Genomic DNA, 23,399 nt, shown 5'->3' with positions numbered 1-23,399 from the left:
TTATTCCTTCCATAAGGAATACTTATTGACTCTACTACGTAAATAGGAAGTATAATAATTTCCCTCTATCCCAATCATGCACAGTCTCACTCTATCAACTTTTTTTCCCTTACCTACAACACTTCAATATTGAGGGTGATGTAAAAGTTGAGATTGGTATCTGTAATGTAGGTATGTGTAAGTAGGAGTAATATTACACAAATATTTCAAAATAACCATAGGCGATTTCTTTGCACAATATGCCAAGAAAAAAACGATACAGTAGACTCACCTCCTTGAATGATTTGTTCAGTTTCTTACTTATGCATCACGATGGCAAATACACCGATTGCTCTTTCACGTACGATTATAAGCTTGTGGATTGGAATACAAGGTAAGAAATTCATTTTGCATTTTCATAATCATAATCATAATCATCGTCAACGTACGAGAGCTGAATTTGAAAAACGTAAAATATTATAATCGACAATTATAACCAACCTCTCTGGTTCCGAATTGAAAATTTTCTAATACCAAACCACTCACAGAATATTTCATCTTTCAGCCTACAGGCCTCAGGTGACATCGTTCAGTTCGTTGAGGGACAACTATGTAATGGCTTATGAGAACAACACATGGGCTGATAATCAAATGAAGAAAGCACAAAATAGTAATGATTTCAATTTCCATGTGTAGTACAAATATATTACTCATTTGAGGTAATTCGTTTCTTACATTCGTTGAATACTATTCACAGAATGCAGAGAATATACACGATACGCCTGCCTGTATAAAACACCTAATGCAAAAAATGTCCATATGGATCGAATACTGAATGGAGAATATGTTTCTGAAGGGATGCTTCCTCACATGGTATGTTGTACTTATGTATGTGCATTATTATCACAGAATTCCCATTCACAACCTTCGTACAGATTTTCGCACACATCCTTGTCAATATTTTTTGTAAAGGCATTTCTACTATTCATTCTTGGAAGAAATAGGGGGAGGACTTGCTCTGGTACGTTGATCAGCGAAAAATTTGTGATGACAGCTGCTCATTGTACGTTTGGCACCGTTTGTGCAGGGTAAGTGAATGAACTTGACCACATACAACCTATACTTACATACAGAGGCGGATCGAATGCATGTTAGTTGGGGGGGGGGGGTGTATCATGTCATTTTGCCGACAAAAAATTGTGATTTTTCCGACAAAAATCGAAATTTTAACGACCTAGTGAAATCATGGAGGGGGTTTACATTTTTATTTGGAATGGTAGAGGGAGGAACAAAATCAAATTTTTGAGCATGAAAAATCGAAATTTTGAGTAACTTTCCGAAAAGCTTTTATGATGATTTGTGAGAGCAACAATTTTGGTTCGGGTAATACGAGTATTTCTGGAATTTTCTATTCAATTTTTGAATTCTTAAAATTACTCAAGGAATGATTTTGAATGGCCCGAGCGTAGCGAGGGCAAAAACTTTGGAAAATTTGTAATTCAAAAAGTAGAACAACATCAATTTTAATGAAAGGATTCACTTTTTCTGATCTCGATATTTGTATGTATTTTTTAAAATTAGTCAATGGTTTCTGAAATTTTAATTTTGAAAAAAAAATCTTGATTGGCCCGAGCGGAGCGAGGGCAAAAGTATTTTGAAATTTGCAAATTCGAAACGAATAACAGCAGTAATTTTGGCGTGAAAAATAAATTTTTCCACCCTTGACATTTTCAAAAGTTTAAAAAAATTTATAAGAATTTTCCAAGCACAATATTATGGTTAATTTGAGAAATAAAAAACAACAATTTAGCCCGAGCGAAGCGAGGGCGATTTTTTTTTTAAAAACGATAATCATTTTGTGAATAGATCAGTAATTTTGTCGGCAAATTGATCATTTTGCCGATGCCGACGAATGGACGATGTGTTGATTTCATTCTCGTTGATAATTTCCAAAAATAATAATTGTGTAGGCACCTACGTAAATGCAATGTTGGTGATGTTGTCGGCAAATTTACAATTTTGCCGACAGGCGACGATTTTGCCGACAAATCCGAATTTTTATAAATATTAGGGGGGTGTGACACCCCCCCCCCACCGTTAAATCCGCCTCTACTTACATATTATGTAGTCGTATTTTGGAAATTTCATTTCTATAGCCAATAGCCATAGCCAATCTATTAAGTGAAACATTAACTGACAATGGAACCACTCCAAGTTTTCGCCTCTGATTCGAAAGGGTGTCTAGTGATTTTTATGAAGAAAGCGTTTTTTTTTAAATCGCAGTTGAACTTGCAAAAAATTCGTGAAAAATCAATTAACGTAGTGTTTTTGAGCACATACTTTTAAAAATTGTGTGGTAGCATTAAAACCACGGAGGCGGATTACTCGGGCAGTTCCTTTGTTAGCTGTTCTCTATTTCACACCAAAACAGGAGACAAGTTAAAATCAAACTGGGAAGTTTGGACACCACTAACGATAGGACCGGCCGTTGGTATGGTGTTGATCACATCTACGACCACCCGTATTTCAAGGATGCAGATGCAGATAGGATTAGGAGTGCAAAAGCCTGGCCTCACGATATTGCCCTAATAGAACTATCCGAAACAGTGCATTTTAATCGAAACATCAGACCGATATGTTTGAACACTAATTACGAGATTAGCGAGTACAATAGTGCTATTGCCGCAGGGTGGGGTCATACTGAGCGTAGGTAGTCTACTTCTAAGCATAAATCAAATTCAAAATTTCTTCTACTACGGACAAGACTAATTGAATTTATTTTTTACAAACCGCGGTTCATCGTCAAACTGAATAAAAATTGAAGATGGACAAACCAACTTTCTCAAAATGGTTGAATTACAATTGAAGGAATCGCACTGTGATCTTGCTTACCAAGAACATATTGTATACTCTGACATAGCCAAATCATACACCATTTGTGCCGCAGAGGACCAAAAAAACATTTGTATGGTAAGTACATACATCATACAAGTTGATATTTTGCTGTTACATAGATTATTTAGCTTGGTCCACTAAAAGCAGATAAATCATCACCAACGCATCGTCCATTCTAAATGATTTGACAATGAAGATTCGTGATTCAACTGATTTATTCGCAGAGAAATGTACCTAAATAATTTTAAAAGATTTTTTTCAATTGTTTTTGTTTTACTTTTCTTTAGGGTGACTCCGGAGGACCTCTACATGTTCTGATGAATGATACATGTCCAAACATGTATGAACAAATTGGGGTAGCTGCGAATTCAGTAGGAGAGTGTTCGTTAAATTGTACTTACAGTTTAGCGATATTCACAAAAGTTTCACTTTATGTTCCTTGGATTGCTAGCATTGTTTGGCCTGAAGAAGGCGGAACATGAAAGTATAACATTAAGTATGTACCTTACCTACTACCTATCGTCGAAGAATTTCATCGATCAATAAATTTTATTAGATGCAAATGCATCACCGTAAAGGAAGAGAGCCATTTCTTAATTGATGAAATATTATCAATTTTAGATTGTCAAATACACAACCAAAGTATACTATACACATTCAATATATTTTCGACTACGTATTTATTCTGACTCTTACTACGAGAAGTTAAGGACTACTGAGTCGTGGTAATTACAATTTCTCATCATCTTTATTAGACCAGGAAATGTCGTTGCCTTTGTCAGAAAAAATTTTATTGTTGAAATATGTTCATCATGAGGTCCATACAAGTAAAACAACACAACTTTATCCACCCGAACACGCTTGCGTTCTCTCCCTGTGTGATTCCAGTTCGGGATCTAACAACGATCAAGATCAGGTTTTATTTTTTTCTCTTCCTTTTAGTAATGATTTTGGCATAAATTTTGCTGGCTACAGGAATCGAGACACACACAGAACAGAGGCATAATTCAACACACAATTTTTCAGAATAAATTTTTTTTCCTTCCGTGAAATTGTGAACAGATCAGTCTAAAAAATACTAAATTTTACCCTCAAAATATTTACTTCTGGAATTTCAATTTGCAATACAATGGAAAAGATCTCAGTTCCTCCCCCTTTCTTTTTAAAATTAGAAAAATCCAAGTCAGTGTTGCCACCTACTATACAAAAATAATCAGCCAGATTGACTAATGTCTGTGTAACTTATCACGATTTAAAGAAAATATGTGGCTGTGATCTATATTTTTTTCAATGTAGGTATGTAAGGTATTGGCGCCCTGATAGGATTAATCGAATGGAATTTTTTTCAATGGATCACTTGAAACACATATTTATACTTATTTCATCACCCACAGATGTCAGTTACAAGTACATATATTTTATGTCAGTGCTGTCAGTTATTCAAAAAATGCCCAAGTTGCCCAAATCATACTACATTGAGGTTTCCAGTTCCCTAAATCATACCAGAAAGAAACTACATGAAAATTGAATAAAAAGCTTTAAGACAAACATGTAGTATTTTTCTCATTTTACAAATCAAAATATGTGCTATAATGGATACAAATGAGAACCTTATGCTTTTTCTTGAATTTGTTTACCTCATTTCATTGTACTTCCTTCAAAATACGACTAACAAAATGACTGGGTAGTACAACTTGGGGAACTGGTGGTACAATTTAGAAGACTAGTTTCCCAAATCGTACCATTTGAAGACCTTCGCGGAAACTGAAATATCTGCTCTTGTTGAAGAATAAATTACTCTATTGATACATCATTTGATAGACCAAGGTTTCAAGCTACAATTTCAAAAAAAAAAAAATCAGTCAAAAAGATTGAAAATTGGGCTCTCTAGGTCCTAAAAACCAAGCAGTGGTACGATTTAGGCAACACCCTATGCCAATGTTGTGCAAAAACCAACATAAATTACCTTACAGCCCTGTAACGGACAAAATAATATTTTATTTTGATTTTATTCGCGATTCGCGACAAGGGAGAGATGAGGCGGCTCAAAATTTGGAAAATACTTTGGAAAAAAATATAGCATCAATTTTTTAGTCATAATTGTTAATTCCAAAACATCGTGAAATAAATACAGGCATTTTGAAGTTGGCAACCGTGGCCAATCACGTGACACCTCAGTGGCTTAACAAAGCAAGACATGTACACTTCAACTACAAGCATATTCAATTGAAAACTATCCAGTTTCAAATCAGCGCATTTCTTTTTTCATTGCAACATTCCAATCAATATATAAATTATGTAACGCAGTAAGTCTAGGAATGCGTAATGTAGGTGTAATATGTGGAGAATATTTCACAAACCTTCTATTCTGTAAGCACTAAAATACAAAATTATTGATCAATGTACCCAGAGACCACCGCAGTACCTACTTGAATACGAGTACGTGCAGTTTTATACGCGATGGCTAACACATTGATCGTACTTTTGTATGTAATTACAAACGTGTGGATGGGAACAGAAGGTAAGAAATTAATCGTATACGTTCGCAATCAAAATCTCTCAATACTTGACAACTCAATGCATATTTCATATTTCAGTCAACAGCATTAGTGTGGTCAACACCCGTAATCTGGTTTCGTTGGCGAAAAATTACATAATGGCTTCTGAGAACAAAACTTGGGCTGATATTCAAATAAAGAAAGCACAAAATAGTAATATAATTTCCATCTTATTATTGTATTACCTAATTCTAGTTCTGCGTTTGTTTCAAACCACCAAGTCACCAAGAATACGGTTTAAAACATAATAATAGGTAAGTATGTATCAAATATTATTCACAGAATGCGAAGAATATACACAGTACGCCTGCCAGTACCAAAAATCATGTAATGGAAAACATTTAGAAAAGGATGAGATGTTGAACGGAGAATATGTTTCTGAAGGGATGCTCCCTCATATGGTAAGCAAATGCATATTACTTATACTCACTCTATCGTGGAAATTGGACACATTTTTTTGTATAAGACGTTCATATTTTATTAAGGCGTTTCTACACATACGCATTGTAAGCAACGATACAATGAAGAAAAAGCCTGTGGTACTCAATTTGCAATGCACTGGCACGCTGATCAGCGAGAAATTCGTCATGACAGCTGGTCGTTGTACAACCTATAAAAATTCTCGGTAAATGAATAAGTAAATCTGACCATTTAAACTCATATTATATTTCGAGAATTTAATACCAAAATGGAACATTTTACAATCGGTTTTTTTTCAACGCCAACCCAGTACAAAAATCAAAGTCAAGCTGGGTAGCTCGGACATCACAGATGATGCCACTGGTGAATGGTATGACGTTGAACACATCTACGAACATCCGTACTACGTTTATCGTTATGAAGACTTACTTCACGATATTGCCTTAATACAACTATCTGAAACGGTGCGATTCAACGCTAACATGAGGCCGATATGTTTGAACACAAATTACAGGATTGGCGAGCACAAGAGCCTTACCACCGCAGCATGGGGTTACACTGAAGGTTTGCATAGCTCTACATACTCGTACCATTGAGAATGTCTCATAAAGACTGCTCGAGTGAGACAGAACATTCAAAATTTTCTTGTTTTAATATCTGAGACAATTTACTGGGTACTTGGCTGCAAATAAAGAAGAATCAATCAGAGCTCAGTATCTCATATGTGGTCTATTTGATTGTTTACTCAAACTTTATCTTAAGTATCGATCAATCCTTTTACTTTCCCAGCCATAAGTGCCCAATAGATGTGTCAGATATTAGGATCCTTCTGATCACTCGAGCCAGTCCATTGCAGCCTTTCGTCTTACAAGGGGACTTCTCGAGATATCAGTCTCCAATTTGTACAGGGTTGCGATTTTTGGGAGGACCATGGTTTAAAACCCTCTTTACTGAAATTCCAACAGTTCAAATTAATTTTTTGATTTATAGTAAATTTTTGACAATTTAATTAACCCTGGAACCGATACCACTCCTTTGAACAGAATTTCATCAATTTCAATCATTCTGGAAACTCCAACGAGATTATCAAAAATTCGATTTTCAGCTGCCAACATTAATTTCTGTGCCTTATAAAATAATTTTAGAATTCAGGGGGGGGGGGGTACATATCATGCCATTTCCAGAAATCGCGATCCTGATTCTCTTATTATTAGGATAAGTAGAGCTAAATTTTGTTATGGAATGTCGCTCATTTGATTTCTTTTTACGAACCATGTTTCAACATCCAACTGAATAAAAATTTGAAGATGGGAATACCGACCGTCTCAAGATGGCCAATTTACCAATGCATGAATCAGCATGTGACGAGTGGTTAGGAAACAATACTATGTACTACAAAATTGTCAAATTATATACCATTTGTGCTGGGGAAAAAAGAAATGGGACCTGTGATGTAAGTATTGCTAAGAAAAATCTTTATAAATGTACATACAAACATTTCCCTAATTCAAAGCAGTATAGGAATGGATTTTTACAAACCAGCAAAATTAACATCAGATTCGTTCGCAATAAGATGCGATTACCTAAAATACATAATTCACAAATGTCTCGATTGAATTTTTTCTTTATTTTTCAGGGTGACTCTGGAGGACCACTGCAAATTATGATGAAAACTACATGTCCAAATATGTACGAACAGATTGGGATAACTTCGTTGGGAAATGGCTACCAGTATTGGTTGGATTACGATTATCGTAAGGGTATATTCACAAAAGTTGCTCATTATGTTCCTTGGATTGCTAGCATCGTTTGGCCCGATTCTAATAATGATCAATCTGAAGAAGTAGTATTGATAGGAGTATAGTAAAAATGCACATACCTATTTGTTAAGATTTTAGATTACGTATATATTTTTACACTTGGTACTCGCCTACCCAGAGCCACTCCTCCAGGCACATGTCAAACATATACGATTATATTCATATTCTAAAATAAAAGTTAGTTCTCCAGTGATCGTCTACGTATTATTTTCTACTCATTTGAACTGATGTAAATGCATCTTTTTCGAGGAAAAATCAAACAACCATATCTGAAGTAATGAAACAAGAATCACTTAGAGTGAGGTTCATCTACGAGTACAAATCATGAAAATACTCACTCATCAAGTAGGTACCTATTATGTAGGCAATGGCACATATTTCATTGATTTCAAATCGAAAATTCGAACTCACCTGAAACAAAGAAACATTTAACCGTGAATTAGAATATTTTCATTCCAAAAAGTTGAAATATTTTGAAACCTTTTGATAAAAAAAACGAGACATTTGGACAACTTTTGAAAAAAAGTGAGTCATTTTAGATTTTGTCTTGAGAAAAAACAACTTTCAGTAATTTTATAAGTGTGAGAGAGGGAAGTTTTCACAATTTTTGGCAAAATGCTTTATTTGATAAATTTTTGTAAAAAAAAAAAACATGACTTTTTGGAAATTTTTGGCAAAAAACGAGGATTTGAATCGTTTGAAAAAAAAAAAAACGAAAATCTTTCGCAATTTTGCTTAAAAGGTTAGCATTTTTTTTTTTTTCAATGAAAAATTTGACATTTATAGCAAAAATAGACATTATTGAGAATTATTGGCCAAGAAATTACATTTTTGATCTCTTCACAATTTTTTTCGAAAAGCGAAACTTTTTTTAGTTTTAGACAAAAAAAATGCTTCTTGCTAATTATCGACAGAAAAGCAAGACTTGATGAATAATTTTTGGAGATGAATAAAATTTTTTGGAATTTTTGGTAAGAAGCAAGACTGAAAATTTTTAGGAAAAAGCGAGACTTTTTGACATACTTATTTCGACAAAAAATCATAATTTTTAGCAAGAAACGAGACTATTTTGCAATTATGACAAAAAGTGAGATTTTTCACTATTGTTGACCAAACTTGGCAAAAGATAGGGCTTTCTACGCAATTTTTCAAAATTCTCAAGAATCGAAAAATTAATTCGAGTAATTTCGTGGGAATTGGCTGGAAAAATCTATGAAGTGGAGGAGGAAGGGGGGACCTGAGGTAAAAAGTTGGGAAAATTTCAGTCTCACCTTCCTCCTCTCACACGATTCATCACTTTGTTCGGTCTCTGAGTACTTGAGCAATTTGAGCATTGAGCAATCAATGTCAGAATGTGCCAAGATAACTACAAATATACGCAACTAGTTCAACGAAATGTTCAGTTTCTAATACGATGGCTAACACAATGATTGTGCTTTCACACATAATTATAAACATGTGGATTGTAATACAAGGTAAGCAATTCATTTTGTATCACTTTTATGAACTTCGCGTTTATGCGAGATTTCAATTAACCTTATTTGAATTTGACAAAAAGTAAAATCTCACTACATCTACCTAATCGTTCAGTTCACAGTCCTTTGGTGACTTCGTTGCGTTCGATGCGAGACAACTATATAATGGCTTGTGGGAACAAGACTTGGGCAGATCAGCAAATAAAGAAGGCTCAAAACAGTAATATAATTTCCATGCGTAGATATATTAATTGTATTTCTATTGAAAACCTTCGACAAATGATTTTAAAGCATATTGAATTTTAATTACAGAATGCAAAGAATATACACAATATGCCTGCCAGTACCAAACATCTCGGAGTGAAAAAGATCGTATACTGAACGGAGAATATGTTTCTGAAGGGATGCTTCCTCATATGGTACACCCTATTCTATAGAACTTTCATTTCACAACCATTATTAGAATCTCCGGACTCGTTATTTTGCAAAAACATTGCGTTTTTTTTTTCATTTGTTAAGGCGTATGTAAGCATTCGTAGGAAAAAGATAACGGGGAAGGCTCATTTGGATCACTATCATTGCAGCGGTACGCTGATCAGCGAGAAATTTGTAATAACAGCAGCTCATTGTATGACGCGTGTTAATTATGAGTAAGTAAAGGAACTTGATCACTTGGACAACTCGTAATTCGCGAATTTAATGTCAACAAAGATCGTGATTTCTGTACAAAGCATGGTTTAAAAGCTATTTTCCTATTTCTGACGAATTTTTGAAAAAGAAAAGTTGTTAATTTTTGAAATTTACGCTTCTTCATAACCCCTGATTCACGAGACGTACGCTGCATTTTGAAATCATGGGGCTGAGATTTTGAGTAATATTGAAGCCGATTTTCAAATAAATTCGGGAAAAATCAATTTCGGTAGCTAGAATTTCGATTATGGGTGATTCACATCACGTTCTTCCTGAAAATCGCTCTCCTAGTCAAATCAGCTAACTGTAAGACAAACATCTCGACTGATTGCTTTATACGCTCATTTTTCTTTGGCACTAAAACAGCGGAGAAATTATGATCAAACTGGGAAGCTTAGACAGGACTGACGATGGCACAGGTCAATGGTACGGTGTGGAATTCATCTACAAACACCCCTATTTTAATCGTGCAGAGGGGCTTCTTCACGACATTGCTTTAGTAGAACTATCCAAAACAGTACATTTCACCGCTCACGTGAGACCTATATGTTTGAACACAAATTACAAGATCGAAATGTATAACAATGTTACTATCACTGCGGCAGGATATGGCTTCACTGAACGTACGTAGTCTTTTTTTAGAATACATGAAATTGAAAGTGTTTTAACATCTAACTGAATAAAAAAAAATTGAAGATGGACAGAACAACTATCTCAAAATGGTGACGTTACCATTGAAGGAATCGACATGTCTCCGTATATTCAAACTTTACCGCAATGTTGCCAAATTATACACCATTTGTGCCGGAGAAGCAAAAAAAGACACATGTAAGGTAAGTACAAAATGTCTCTCCGTTCTTTTTACATACCTTAACAACAGTGATTTAACCTAAAATTAGACCCATTCATAATAAAATGACAACCAAACTGAAATTAAGGAATTTCTTCATTTACTTAATAATTTTCTTTTCTCGTCACTCAGGGTGACTCCGGAGGACCTCTACAGATTCTAATAAATGATACATGTCCAAACATGTATGAACAAATTGGTGTAACATCGCTTGGACAGGGTGACTGTTCGTTAAGCTCCACTTTCAATGTCGGCACGTACGGAAAAGTTGCACCTTACGTTCCTTGGATTGCAAGCATTGTTTGGCCTGAACTCGAGGAATCGTAAAAATATAGTTATTTCTCAATCATTAATTTGATTATTTTAAAGATATGTCATTTTTGAGAAAAAAAATCAAAGATCCATTTTTTAATCGGAGAAACCGGTATAAGTTAACTAGTAATTTCAGATTGTCACATACACAATAAAAATTTGTACAAATACAAAATAGAGTCATGTTTTCGATGATCTGTTTTCACAAAGCTTTTCAAAATACATTACGTTCATTTACAGGATTAAAAATCAATAATGTGTATTGCCATGTTAAACTTTCAAAAATGATTTTCAGGCATTTGTCAGACTTGATGACATTTGTAGGTTGATTATTGATAATTTTGGTAAACTAGTTCTAGTCCATAATTTTTTTAACGCACCCCCCTCCCATTAACTAAAAGATCCAAAAAGAATTTTGTTTGCATTATCCAGGGATGAAAAGCTAGCCGAAAGCTGAAACCTGAGCAGATTTTCGCATTGAGCCAAAAGCTAAAAGTTTGCAAGTTTCATTTTTTCCAAGCCAAAAGCTAGCCAAAAGTTTCATTTTTTTGGGGCTTTTTCAAAGGCTTTTTTGCAGAATTGAATTCTCTAAATTCAGAAGAAACAAAAAAATGAAAAAAATTTCATTCAATTTTATTTTAATGCGATTTAATAAAATGAAAAAAAATAAAATAATTCTAGCAATGAATATTCTCCATAATATCACTAATTATGAAATCAATGTACATATATGATCTAATTTTTAATTCCCTTTTTTTGTAAATTGATGGGGTATATCAGCTAGAAATTTAAAGTCAAAAGCTCAAAGTCAAAAGTTTAAAGCTAAAAGCTTAATGAAATATAGCTGAAAGCTGTTGAATTGAAAATATAAGGGAAAGCCTTTGGAAGCCGAAAGTTTGGCTAAAGCAAGCCTTAAAAGTCGAGATAGCCAAAAGCTAAATCCAAGAGTTTCAATTTTGAAATTTCAAGCTAAAAGCCAAAAGCTGAAGTTTCATTTTAAGGCTTTTCATCCCTGGCATTATCCTGTTGAAAAAGTCATCTTTTTAGTTCCAAAATAACCAAACAAAAACCCTGTCTTTAGCCAAACTTGCGTATAAAATTATGTTTATTTGTGTTTTATTTTTGCCTGCAAATTTACTTACACAAGTCGAAAAATATTAATTTTTGGAAAAGTTGTTTAAAAACGTTGATTGTTGGCAAAGAAGTGTCAATTTTTCACACAATTGTCAAAAATGTCAAAAAGTGTCAGTTTTTGGTAAAATTGTCGATGTCAAAAAGAGCCAATTTTTTCCAAAATTGTCAAACAGTCCCGTTCTCGCCCAAAAAAATCCAGCTTTTCTCAAAATTGTCAGAGAAAGTCAATTTTCGGGCAGTTGACGTAAAGCTGTACCTACCAACCTATTTGTTTTTTTTGTCAAAATTCTCAGGAAGTAGTTTTTTGATGAAATAACCAAATGGGTGCAATTTTGCCAAGATTGCCAAGAAATTTGTACTTTTTTCACCAAAAACGTGTAAAAATCATTTATTTTTGCTTTGCCTGCCTAAAAAGTCCTCTTTTTGTTTCAAAGTTTGCCAAACAGAAGTGCTGTTTATTACAAAATGCATTATTAAGTAAAAGCTTCTTTTTTTTGTCAAATTTTTGAACCGGGGAATTTGTATATACCTACTCTCACAAATGTATTTTCACATCCCGTCAACTCGGATTGAGCTGAAATTTAGATCACAAAAAGAACATTGTATCCAGACCTCGGAACCAAATTTTCAGCTGCCAGAGTTCATTTTTTGATTTCTGGTGAATTTTTGAAAATGCTGGTGACAGATCAATTTTCCACAAGAAGAGCAAACAATTAGGTGAAACATGGATCAATATATACTTGACTAAAGTCGACCACTCGAATCGATTGGCACCATTTTTCAGCCGTTCCGCAGTTTCCAGCAAAATCTGATTTTTCTCCAGTAGGTACATAATTCCAAATCGCTCCAGAAGGTGTTTAATCAACTTCGGCAGCTGAAAATGAAATCCTGTCATAAGTTCGACACTTCAGATCGATTAAGGCGAGCGAGTCGCGAACTCGAGGTACCTAACGAATGGAAAATGTTACTTTTTAGTACTTAAGCTAATCTCGAATTCAAAAAAAAAAGAAGGAAAAATCGTCAATTTTGCAACAGATTTCTCAAAACTTTGTCTATGTCCCAAAGTCGATGCACTGAATCAATTACCACCATTTTCCAGTCGATCTAATAACAGTCGACTTTTTTCCAGCATGCTACAGAAAGCGTTGCAAACAAATTCAACAGCTGAAAATTGTATCCAATCATGAGTTCGGCATTCCAAATCGATTAGAACCGATGAATCGCAAATTCGAGATGGAGAAATGAAAAGCAAGTACATTTTTTACAAATTAAAAAATCTTAAATTATTTTTTAAAAAATCAACCTTATTGTCAATTTTGCAACAATTTTCGAAAAACTTTATCTACTCATTGAAGTCGACTCACCTCACCCCCCCCCCTCCCCGATCATAGCATACCATTACTGGAAGAGTAAGGACCCATTTTTACAGGATCAAAAAAATGATCTTCAAGCCAGACCTGAACAATCTCCTTGAATTTTGTTTAATCACAACAATTCTTTTCTTCACAACACCCAACAATACGTTATGTAATAAAATGTAAGAATTCAATGTAATATAAGTAGGCATGTAAGAATATTTTACAAAACTTCTACTCACGTGAGAAATGAAAAATATGAAAAGGTACTTGAGCAATCAATGTGCCAATGCCAAGAGAACTATGCAAAGTAGTTGAAAGTATTGTTCAGTTTCCAACGCGATGGCTGATACAATGATTATACTTTGGTATGTAACTCTAAGCATGTGGACCATAGTAAGAGGTAAGCAAATCCATTAATTCATTTCTTACTCTCATGAACTTCATCAACATGCGAGGATTAAATTTGACAAAATCTTTCAGTAAACAGCTTCCAAGCGACTTGGTGGCAACAAAACTATATAATGGCTTGTGAGGACAACAGGTGGGCTGATAATCAAATCAAGAAAGCAAAAAATAGTAATATCTATATAGCCTAATTTCCATATAATTATTCCTTGTATTTATACTTTTTTTTGAATACCTAATCATGAAACACATTGAATATTATCTTCACAGAATGTGAAGAATACAAACAGTATGCCTGCCAGTACCAAACACCCGATGAAGAAAATTCCGATAAAGCTCGAATATTGAACGGGGATTATGTTTTTAACGAAGGGACGCTTCCTCATATGGTAAGATAAAGTAGTCTATTATGATCCCACTACACATTTTCTGGCCTGAAGAGGCACCTTTGGGGTTGGAGAAATTCATAATCACAACCCTCGTAAGGATTTCCATGTGCACACATTCAGTACGTATAAAATTTCTATTATTTTTTGAAGGCGTTTATAATGATGAGCATAGAAAGAATAATGAATAAGAATGTTGTGATACATAAGTTGGAATGCACTGGTACGCTAATCAGCGATAAATTTGTGATGACAGCTGCTCATTGTGTTATGGATATTACAGATTATTAGTAAGTGAATGAACCTGACATGGAATTTAACGCAAAATGAAACATTTACTAGCTTTAAGCTTTACTTTTTCAACGCTAAAATAGCCAAGAAATTTTGATCAAGCTGGGAAGCGTAGACAGGGGCAGACACACGGACGGAGAATGGCACGGTGTTGATCGCATCTACAAACACCCGTACTATAATCATTACGAGGACTTACTTCACGATATTGCTTTAGTAGAACTATCTGAAACGGTGCAGTTCAACGCTCACATCAGGCCGATATGTTTGAACACAAATTACGAGATTATCAAGCACATCAGTGCCATTGCAGCAGGATGGGGTTACAACTATTATGGTACGTTCTAACGTAGGTAGCCTACTTCTCATAGCATGACTACTACTAGAACTGGAGAGGCTCATTGTATTTCCTCTTTCACGAACTATGTTTCAATATCAAAATGTACCTACTAAAAATTGAAGATGGAAGCACCTACCCACTCAAAATGGTTGAGTTACGAATAAACGACTCGGCATGTGACGATTGGTTAAGCGATCATAGTCCATATTTCAAAGTAGCCAAACAGTTCACTTTTTGTGCCGGAGAAATAGAAAATTACAGATGTGGTGTAAGTACAGCAACGAAAATTAGTTTTTATTGAAATATTTCTCTAAATTCGGAACGATAGATTTTCATAAAACTTAATGATAAGGCAAAATTTAAATCAGAAATGAATCCGAGATATTTCGCATGTTAGATCACTTTGAATGAAAATCACAAAAAATCTATGTCCATTCTGAATGATTTGACAACATGAAAGTCAGCCTATTTGTTCAAGTTCAAAATAAATAAAATGCGAACCAAATTTAAAACGTTATCAAACTAAATTTTTTTTCTTGTTGTTCTGCAGTTCGACTCAAGTGGCCCACTACAAATAATACTGATGAACAATACATGTCCAAACACTTATGAGCTAATTGGTGTACCTGCGTTTGGATATGACAGAAGCCCGCTGAATTGCAGTTTTAATAACGGTGTATACAGCAAAGTTGAACTTTATGTTCCTTGGATTGCTAGCATTGTTTGGACTGATTCGGACGATGAATGATTTTATCAATCAACAAATTTAATTCGATTAAACTAATTGTTTTAGGGAAAAATTGAACATTCGTAACTGAATTTATGAAATACCTACATACCAATTTGTACCTACATATTCAACTAAATACACCTTATTACATTTTCAACAATAATTTTCTTTTTTACAACTAGTCCGGCATATGACAATAGGAGTAATTGCACCCCCCCCCCCGCCGATCCTCCCGGACAACATTTTTCCTAAAGGGGACATCCTAAGGAACATTTTAAAGCAAATTTGCCCAAAAAAAAGTTGGCCTTACTTACAAAATGGCGGCCATTTTGACTGACAGGTCAGCCGAAATCGCAGATTTCGCGTTTCAACATAGGACTTGCACGAAATTTTTCAAACTTTATAAAGTAAATCGAAAGATTATGCAAAAGTTTATCACCTGTCCAAATTCAAAGTGCCAAAGTGCATTTTTCGATTTTTGATAAATTTTTGAAAATCGAATTTAGGCCAAAAAGGAGGGAAAAAATCAAAATTTTACGAAATTGACCAAGAAAGCTGAAATTTGGGATGTACCCTATTTTCGACATGCCAAATCGATTGGAAACGGTTTCAACCCGTTTTGAGCAGTTCTGGAACCTCCAGCAGATTTATCAAATTGTAGTTGTATAGCTGAAATTTATTTTAAAAACTAATTTCAATACGCTACGAAGTACTGCAGGTAAATTTCACGTCGTTTTGGAGCCTCCAGCGACTTTTTTGAAAATTACTGGAGCCTCCAGTAGATTTTTGAAACTTGAAATTTCCCCAAAATTTCATCAAACTGAGACAGAGAGTCGAAATTTATTCTGCAAACTAATTTTAACACACTCTGAAGACGACTTCAGGTGTGTTCAAGTCATTTTAGAGCCTCCAGCGACTTTTTTGAAAATTACTGGAGCCTCCAGTAGATTTTTAAAACTTGAAATTTCCCCAAAATTTCATCAAACTGAGATGGAGAGTCGAAATTCATTCTGCAAACCAATTTCAATACGCAACGAAGTTGACTGCTGGTGGATTTCAAGTCGTTTTGGAGCCTCCAGCGACTTTTTGAAAGGTTATAGGGCCTTTTTTTGGAAAATTGAAATTTCCTAAAAGTAGCTGGAAGCTTTAAAACAATTTGAAACCACCATGTAGTCTGCGAACTAAATTTCAGCTTGCCAACTCCATTTGATAAATTAATGTTGGGAAATTTCAAGTTTCAAAAATCTACTGGAGGCTCCAGTAATTTTCAAAAAAGTCGCTGGAGGCTCTAAAATGGCTCGAATCCACCTGAAGTCGTCTTCAGAGGGTGTTAAAATTGGAGTGTAGAGTAAATTTCAGCTTTCCATCTCAGTTTGATGAAATTTTGTGAAAATTTAAAGTTTCAAAAATCGGCTGGAGGCTCCAGTAATTTTCAAAAAAGTCGCTGGAGGCTCTAAAATGACTTGAACACACCTGAAGAGTGTGTTAAAATTAGTTTGCGGAATAAATTTCGACTCTCTGTCTCAGTTTGATGAAATTTTGGGGAAATTTCAAGTTTCAAAAATCTACTGGAGGCTTCAGGAATTTTCAAAAAAGTCGCTGGAGGATCCAAAACGACGTGAAATTCACCTGCAGTACTTCGTAGCGTATTGAAATTAGTTTTTAGAATAAATTTCAGCTTTACAGCTCCAATTTGATGGAATTTTGTGAGAATTTCGCGTTTCAAAAATCTGCTGGAGGTTCCAGAACTGCTCAAAACGGGTTGAAACCGTTTCCAATCGATTTGGCATGTCGAAAACAGGGTATGTCCCAAATTTCAGTTTTCTTGGTCAATTTCGTAAAATTTTGATTTTTTCCCTCCTTTTTGGCCTAAATTCGATTTTCAAAAATTTATCAATAATCGAAAAACGCACTTTAGCACTTTAAATTTGGACAGGTGATAAACTTTTGCATAATCTTTCGATTTACTTTGTAAAGTTTGAAAAATTTCGTCCAAGTCCTATGTTTAAACGCGAAATCTGCGATTTCGGCTGACCTGTCAATCAAAATGGCCGCCATTTTGTAAGTAAGGCCAATTTTTTTTTGGGCAAGTTTCCTTTAAAATGTTCCTTAGGATGTCCTCTTTAGGAAAAAAGTTGTCCCGGAGGATCGGCGGGGGGGGGGGGTGCAATCACTCCTATTGTCATATGCCGGACTAAACGCTAATCGTACAAATCATGAAAATAACTCACTTATTAAGTAACGCATGTGGACAATGGACACATATTTCATCATTTTTAAGTACAAATTCGAAAAATTTGAACTCACCTGAAACAAAGAAACATACCACCATGCATTAGTTTAGGTAGCTCATTTTTATTACAAATGAATTGACAAAAATATCACAAGTGAAATAAGAAAAAAATTCAAAAAAAAAAATCAAAAACTTCCTGTTCATCAGAAAATTTTCAAAATTTGCACGAATAAATGGGTAATTCTCAGAAAAAGGTAAAATTCGTGTACATGGCAAATTTCTCAACGGTTTTAGCATGAATTTTTTTTTTTTTTTTTGGTCCATTCAAGAATGACCCCGCACACATTTCACACATGGTATTGAGGTTTTTAGACCCTCCTTTCATTGGTGTACATTTGATTTTATACCCCAAATGTCCTTCGACTTGGCTGTCACACATCATGTTTTTGAAAATGAATGTTATAAAGTGTCATGAACTTCATTTTTTTTTGGAAAAATTGACATATTCTCATTATCATAGAACACGAAGGTCTCTTATTGTGCAAATTGCAATTGCAATAAGTCTATAGGAAGCTCACAATTCACATTTGAAAACTGTCACACACTTTTTGCGCAAATTTTCGAGCAATTTTCAATTATTTTTGGTAGCTTCCCAATCCAACATTTTTTTCTGGTGAGTGGCTGCACTGGTTCACTGTTCTCATAGAAATGTTACCCCGCACCGTTCTTTTTAAAAACTACATTACAGCTCGTTCTGATCGTACTTATCTGTGAAGTTTTGATATTTCGCAAAATCTGTGTCCTTCGGCTTGGTGTTTTCATTTACGCCAATGAACCCGCCAAAACCAATAATTGAGCACGGGAAGTTATTCTACATGATAAGTACACATTTATTACGTGTTAAAAATCGAATAATGTCCAGTAGGTAAGGCTAGAAACGAAAAAACGTTGAGATTGTCCTTCGGCTTGTCCAGCGCCCATTTGTCCTTCGACTTGGCCAAATTTCAGACAGCTGTACTTTTATCGCGCTAGTCGGCATATTACACGATAATACAAGCAAAATTTTACATTTTCTCCCTCCTTCACCTCTACCCCTACCAAAAAATAAGTCCAGATTCGAACTCTGCGGCCTGAAAAACATAAATCGACATATTACACGATAATATAAGCAAAATTTGACATTTTCCCCCTCCCCACGCCTCACCCTCCACCTCTACAAAAAAAATAACTCCAGATTCGAATTCTACCACCTTGAAAACATGTCAATCGACATATTACACATCGATGAGGGTCGAATTCTAATTATCGCCGTTTTAGGGGGGCCGGGGTCCACAGTGGGGGGGATTGAATTGAGGCCAACACTAGAAAAGGGATCTGGGACACATATACAAATGATTCCCACTTGAAATTTTCCAAAAAAATGATTTTCGTTTTTCAAAATTATGCATATCAAAATCGACCCTTTTTCTGAGAATTACCCAAATACATATAAACAATTTTTATTTTTTTTCCTCACAACACTGTACTTACAATTAGGAGATCGGCGCAATGTAGGTAAAGATATGCGTAGATAATGTTGCGAAAATCTTCTGTGATTACCGTAAGCATTGAAATGCAATTCTCTTGATCAAAATGCCAAGAGAACATCAGTTTCTTACGCGACACTTCATACAATGATAGTTCTTTCATACATAATTATAAACGTGTGGATCGTAATACAAGGTAGGCAATTCACTTCGTACTTTCATAAAATTACGTCAACGTGCTAGAATTGAATTTGATAAAAACTAATATTTTATAATCGATAATAATTATCTACCTTAACCACTCGCATCATATTGCATCTTCCAGTCCACAGGTCTACTGTGACTTCGTTAACGTCGTTGCAGAACAACTACATAATGGCTTATGAGAACAAAACTTGGGCTGATAATCAAATAAAAAAAGCTCAAAACAGTAATATAATTTCCATATACGCATTTTTTACATACTTGCTTTGATAGTATTTTAAGAAACATATTGAATTTCACTCACAGAATGCAATGAATATACACAGTACGCTTGCCAGCATCAAACTTCCGACGAAAAAAATTTCGATAAGGATGGTTTATTGAATGCAGAATATGTTTCTGAAGGGACGCTTCCTCACATAGTATGTACTGTCATTAAACTCCCATTCACAATCCTGGTAATATTTTTTACAAAATTTTCATCTTTTCATTAAGGCGTATCTATTGATTCATATAGAACCAATAGTGAGTGGGATTCCTTCGAAACAAACTTGGGACTGCGGTGGTTCACTGATCAGCGAGAAATTTGTGATGACAGCTGCTCATTGTACTTTCGGTATAGAATTTGTGTAAGTGAATAAACCTAACTACCCATACTCGTATTTTGAAACTTTATTATATCAAATGAAACGTTCACTGACGGTGACAAGCCTCCGATTTGCAAGAGATCGTGATTTTTATAAAAATTCTGTTTTTTTGGAACCCACATAACCAAAATCAATTTTTTGATTTCTTTCAAATTTTTGAAAATTTAGAAAATTCGAAATATCTGTTTCAAGGGCAATCTAGGAATTTTTTTCATTAAATACGATAATTTTTTGGGGCAAAAGGAATTAATGTACCTATTGTGAATAATTCTTTCAATTCAACTCCCACAAATATCAACAACTAGCAGTTTTGAGCCATTCTAGAGCCTCGAGAGTTTTTTAAATTTTTCTCTAAAAATTTAAAAATTGCTCTGGACTTTCCAAAAATGAACTTCACCATTTAAAAGTTCAATCGGTGCTTATTGGGCCAAAATTTGATTTTTTCACAATCTGGAATTAAAAAATTAGTCAAAAATTCACTTTCGAACTCACTTTCTTCAAATCTTGCGAATGCGATAACCGTCAAAGGATATCAACTGGAGTGGTTCCTTTGCAAGTTTTTTTTTCTCTGATACTGAAACAGGGGACAAATTACAATCAAACTGGGAAGCTTAGATATGAGGAACGATGGGACCGGCCAATGGTATGGTGTTGATCGCATCTACGAACACCCGTATTTCAAGTATGATGATGGCTTGCTTCATGATATTGCCTTGATAGAACTATCAGAAAGAGTGCATTTTAAGCCAAACATGAGACCGATATGTTTGAACACAAATTACGAGATTAACAAGTACACCAGTGCTATTGCCGCAGGATGGGGTGATACTGAACGTATGTGTAGTAGTCTATTCCTGAGAATAAATAAAACTAAAAATTTCTTCTGAATAATATTCGTTTGATTTTTTTTCCAAACCATGTTTTGACATCACACTGATGACTGAATAAAAATTCAAGATGGAGGGACCAATAACTATCTCAAAATGGCTGAGTTACCAATGAACGAATCGGCATGTGACTTTTTATTTATACGTGATGGTCAATTCTACGAGGTTGCCAAATCATATACCATTTGTACGAGTGAAGCAAAAAAAGGCCCATGTCCAGTAAGTAGAAGTTCATCTGCGAAAAATCACATGATGTACTAAATTACGAAATCTGAGTGATTTGACGAGGATTCACAATAAATTGTGAATGGAACCAACTCACTTCAAAAATTTCTCAAATTGAATTTGTTTTTTTGTTAATTAGGGTGACTCCGGATCACCCCTACAAGTTTTGCTGGAAAATACTACGTGCCCAAACATATACGAACAAATTGGAATAGCTTCGTTTGGATATGGCGCTTGTTCGTTAAATTCTACTTTTAATATTGGTCTGTACAGAAAAGTTGCACTTTACGTTCCTTGGATTGCTAGCATTGTTTGGCCGGAATGACGAATCGTAAAAATAAGAACATATACTTACATACGTTCATTGTGGCAAATTCTATTTGATGAAAATGCATCGTTTTGAAAGAAAAATCAATGAACCATTCTTCATCAATAATCAAAATATACAAATACAATCATGTGTTTCCATGAAGCCTTTTCAGATAGAGTAATGCATCAGTTTTTATAACCCCTAAAGACATTTTTCAAAATCTCTCACCTTATAGTAATTTTAGCCCGGAAAGTCTTATTTTGAGCCATCAAGCCATTTTCTCTTTCAATTTTTTTTAATTTGAAATTTAAAAAAAATCGACTTTATTTTGGATATGAATCTTGACCATTCAATTTTTGTGAAATTCCACCTGTAGTGAAGCCATTTTGGTGAGAATCTTATTCGAGGGACATCAATCAGCAATACTGTTTATCAAATCCAAATTTGGGATTTAATTTTCAATATTTTTTTTATTCGTGTACAAATGATCTTATTTACTTAGTTAAATCATGAAATGTTCTAACTTACGAGTTTGTCTTCATTTTATAAAAGTAGTAGGTCTAGGTACATTCTACTTTATAAATTATAAAAAAAGGTCGAGACATGAAAAATCAACTTCATGCTTCAAGTTGATATTTAAAAGTAAGCTTGGCAACTAATGCAACCATCGATCAACCAACATGGTGAAAGCAAATGCAAAAACTATCTTGCAATCAGCGAATAGCTGATGGCTTGTTTGAATGAAATGTAAATGTGTATTTCATCAAGTACTTCTGAATACCCCCTTTCAAGAAAAATTGCAATGTTGCCTTCTTAACCTTGAATGAGTTAGGTTTGGGTAGTTATTGGTACATATTTTCTTACACATTTTGATGGTTAGTTTACCATCGAAGCATTTTTTATGACTTTTTCAGGTATACCTGGTAAAAAATTAAGATAATTATTGATTGGAAACAGTAACATAATTTTTCTACCCAGTTAAAAAAAATGATAGAAAATTTTTTTATAGAAAACAACTAGTTCGTCAAATAGATGAAAGGCTCTAGAATCGAATGATGTATTTAGAAAAGTTGTTTGATTAGACATATTTTGGAAAAACCTTGGCAATGCAACTTAAGTTTTTTTACAAATTTCATAAGGAAACATGAAAAATTTGCCTAGGTCTGCAAAGTAAGTGTATTTTAATTATACCTATCAATTTGAGACAAATGTTATAAAGTTTTTTTTTTTTTTTCAAATTATTTATTTACGGAACTGATACAAGAATCAACAACCTAAAATTATCAGAGCTATTTACAACACTGTTTGAAAATTATTTTTAATTTACAGTAATTTGTGTAGTGCATTTAGAGGTTGATAAGGTCCAACGTGTGGAGTCTGCTCATCCTCCTAGTATCATCACTTGGGTCTAAAAGAACTACAGCCTCACAATTTGGGTGTTTATGGAGCCAGTTCACATATGCGTTTGCTTTTTGGTGTATAATTACGTCCACTGGTTCGAGCCAGAGGTCACTTCGAAGTTGCTCATTTGAGACAAACCAAGGAGCCTTAGTTATGGCTCTCATGAACTTATTTTGAAAATGATCAATGACAAGGCAATTTGACTTTTTCGTGACATCCCAAATTTCACATCCATATGACCATGCAGGAAGAAATATGGTTTTGTAAATTAACCTCTTGTTGGCTAAGCTCAATTTTGAGTAACTTCCAATCAGCTATTGAAA

General features: G+C 34.4%; 4 protein-coding genes across 4 annotated transcripts; all 4 read left to right on the top strand.

Annotated features, from left to right (window-relative positions):
• Positions 1-274: 274 nt before the first annotated feature.
• Positions 275-3,553, top strand: LOC135837270 (chymotrypsin-like elastase family member 1). The gene is made up of 7 exons (XM_065352482.1): positions 275-373; positions 545-649; positions 737-852; positions 952-1,067; positions 2,411-2,685; positions 2,804-2,949; positions 3,162-3,553. Exons 1-7 carry the CDS (start codon positions 280-282, stop codon positions 3,354-3,356), a joined length of 1,047 nt encoding a protein of 348 aa, XP_065208554.1. The 5' UTR covers positions 275-279; the 3' UTR covers positions 3,357-3,553.
• Positions 3,554-5,264: 1,711 nt separating this feature from the next.
• LOC135834134 (uncharacterized) lies at positions 5,265-11,174 on the top strand. The gene is made up of 14 exons (XM_065347970.1): positions 5,265-5,395; positions 5,472-5,585; positions 5,715-5,833; positions 5,918-6,057; positions 6,163-6,416; positions 7,160-7,305; positions 7,489-7,710; positions 9,039-9,147; positions 9,263-9,367; positions 9,460-9,566; positions 9,667-9,797; positions 10,204-10,460; positions 10,534-10,670; positions 10,820-11,174. The coding sequence occupies exons 1-14, from the start codon at positions 5,335-5,337 to the stop codon at positions 11,012-11,014; spliced, it is 2,097 nt and encodes a 698-aa protein (XP_065204042.1). The 5' UTR covers positions 5,265-5,334; the 3' UTR covers positions 11,015-11,174.
• A 2,611-nt stretch (positions 11,175-13,785) lies between these two features.
• On the top strand, positions 13,786-15,806 carry LOC135837272 (serine protease 48-like). The gene is made up of 7 exons (XM_065352483.1): positions 13,786-13,891; positions 13,972-14,067; positions 14,167-14,285; positions 14,436-14,572; positions 14,657-14,910; positions 15,036-15,181; positions 15,464-15,806. Exons 1-7 carry the CDS (start codon positions 13,831-13,833, stop codon positions 15,659-15,661), a joined length of 1,011 nt encoding a protein of 336 aa, XP_065208555.1. The 5' UTR covers positions 13,786-13,830; the 3' UTR covers positions 15,662-15,806.
• A 3,679-nt stretch (positions 15,807-19,485) lies between these two features.
• LOC135837276 (serine protease 48-like) lies at positions 19,486-21,831 on the top strand. The gene is made up of 7 exons (XM_065352487.1): positions 19,486-19,598; positions 19,728-19,832; positions 19,913-20,028; positions 20,102-20,235; positions 20,837-21,087; positions 21,211-21,359; positions 21,505-21,831. Exons 1-7 carry the CDS (start codon positions 19,550-19,552, stop codon positions 21,688-21,690), a joined length of 990 nt encoding a protein of 329 aa, XP_065208559.1. The 5' UTR covers positions 19,486-19,549; the 3' UTR covers positions 21,691-21,831.
• Positions 21,832-23,399: the final 1,568 nt, after the last annotated feature.

The sequence above is a fragment of the Planococcus citri genome, chromosome 2 (genome assembly GCF_950023065.1).
Source record: "Planococcus citri chromosome 2, ihPlaCitr1.1, whole genome shotgun sequence".
Taxonomy (NCBI): Eukaryota; Metazoa; Arthropoda; class Insecta; order Hemiptera; family Pseudococcidae; genus Planococcus; species Planococcus citri.
The sequence above is the reverse complement of the archived record's forward strand: the minus strand, read 5'-3'. Positions and strand labels throughout refer to the sequence as shown.

Bases quoted from the DNA above. Each gene is read 5' to 3' on its own strand.
- LOC135837270 (XM_065352482.1), top strand. From the start codon at position 280: ATGATTTGTTCAGTTTCTTACTTATGCATCACGATGGCAAATACACCG. The intron at 374-544 runs GTAAGAAATTCA...TTCATCTTTCAG, and splicing joins CTTGTGGATTGGAATACAAG to CCTACAGGCCTCAGGTGACA. The intron at 1,068-2,410 runs GTAAGTGAATGA...ACACCAAAACAG, and splicing joins TTTGGCACCGTTTGTGCAGG to GAGACAAGTTAAAATCAAAC.
- LOC135834134 (XM_065347970.1), top strand. From the start codon at position 5,335: ATGGCTAACACATTGATCGTACTTTTGTATGTAATTACAAACGTGTGG. The intron at 9,148-9,262 runs GTAAGCAATTCA...CTAATCGTTCAG, and splicing joins CATGTGGATTGTAATACAAG to TTCACAGTCCTTTGGTGACT. The intron at 9,368-9,459 runs GTAATATAATTT...TTTTAATTACAG, and splicing joins AATAAAGAAGGCTCAAAACA to AATGCAAAGAATATACACAA.
- LOC135837272 (XM_065352483.1), top strand. From the start codon at position 13,831: ATGGCTGATACAATGATTATACTTTGGTATGTAACTCTAAGCATGTGG. The intron at 13,892-13,971 runs GTAAGCAAATCC...AAAATCTTTCAG, and splicing joins CATGTGGACCATAGTAAGAG to TAAACAGCTTCCAAGCGACT. The intron at 14,573-14,656 runs GTAAGTGAATGA...ACGCTAAAATAG, and splicing joins ATGGATATTACAGATTATTA to CCAAGAAATTTTGATCAAGC.
- LOC135837276 (XM_065352487.1), top strand. From the start codon at position 19,550: ATGATAGTTCTTTCATACATAATTATAAACGTGTGGATCGTAATACAA. The intron at 20,029-20,101 runs GTATGTACTGTC...CTTTTCATTAAG, and splicing joins AAGGGACGCTTCCTCACATA to GCGTATCTATTGATTCATAT. The intron at 20,236-20,836 runs GTAAGTGAATAA...ATACTGAAACAG, and splicing joins ACTTTCGGTATAGAATTTGT to GGGACAAATTACAATCAAAC.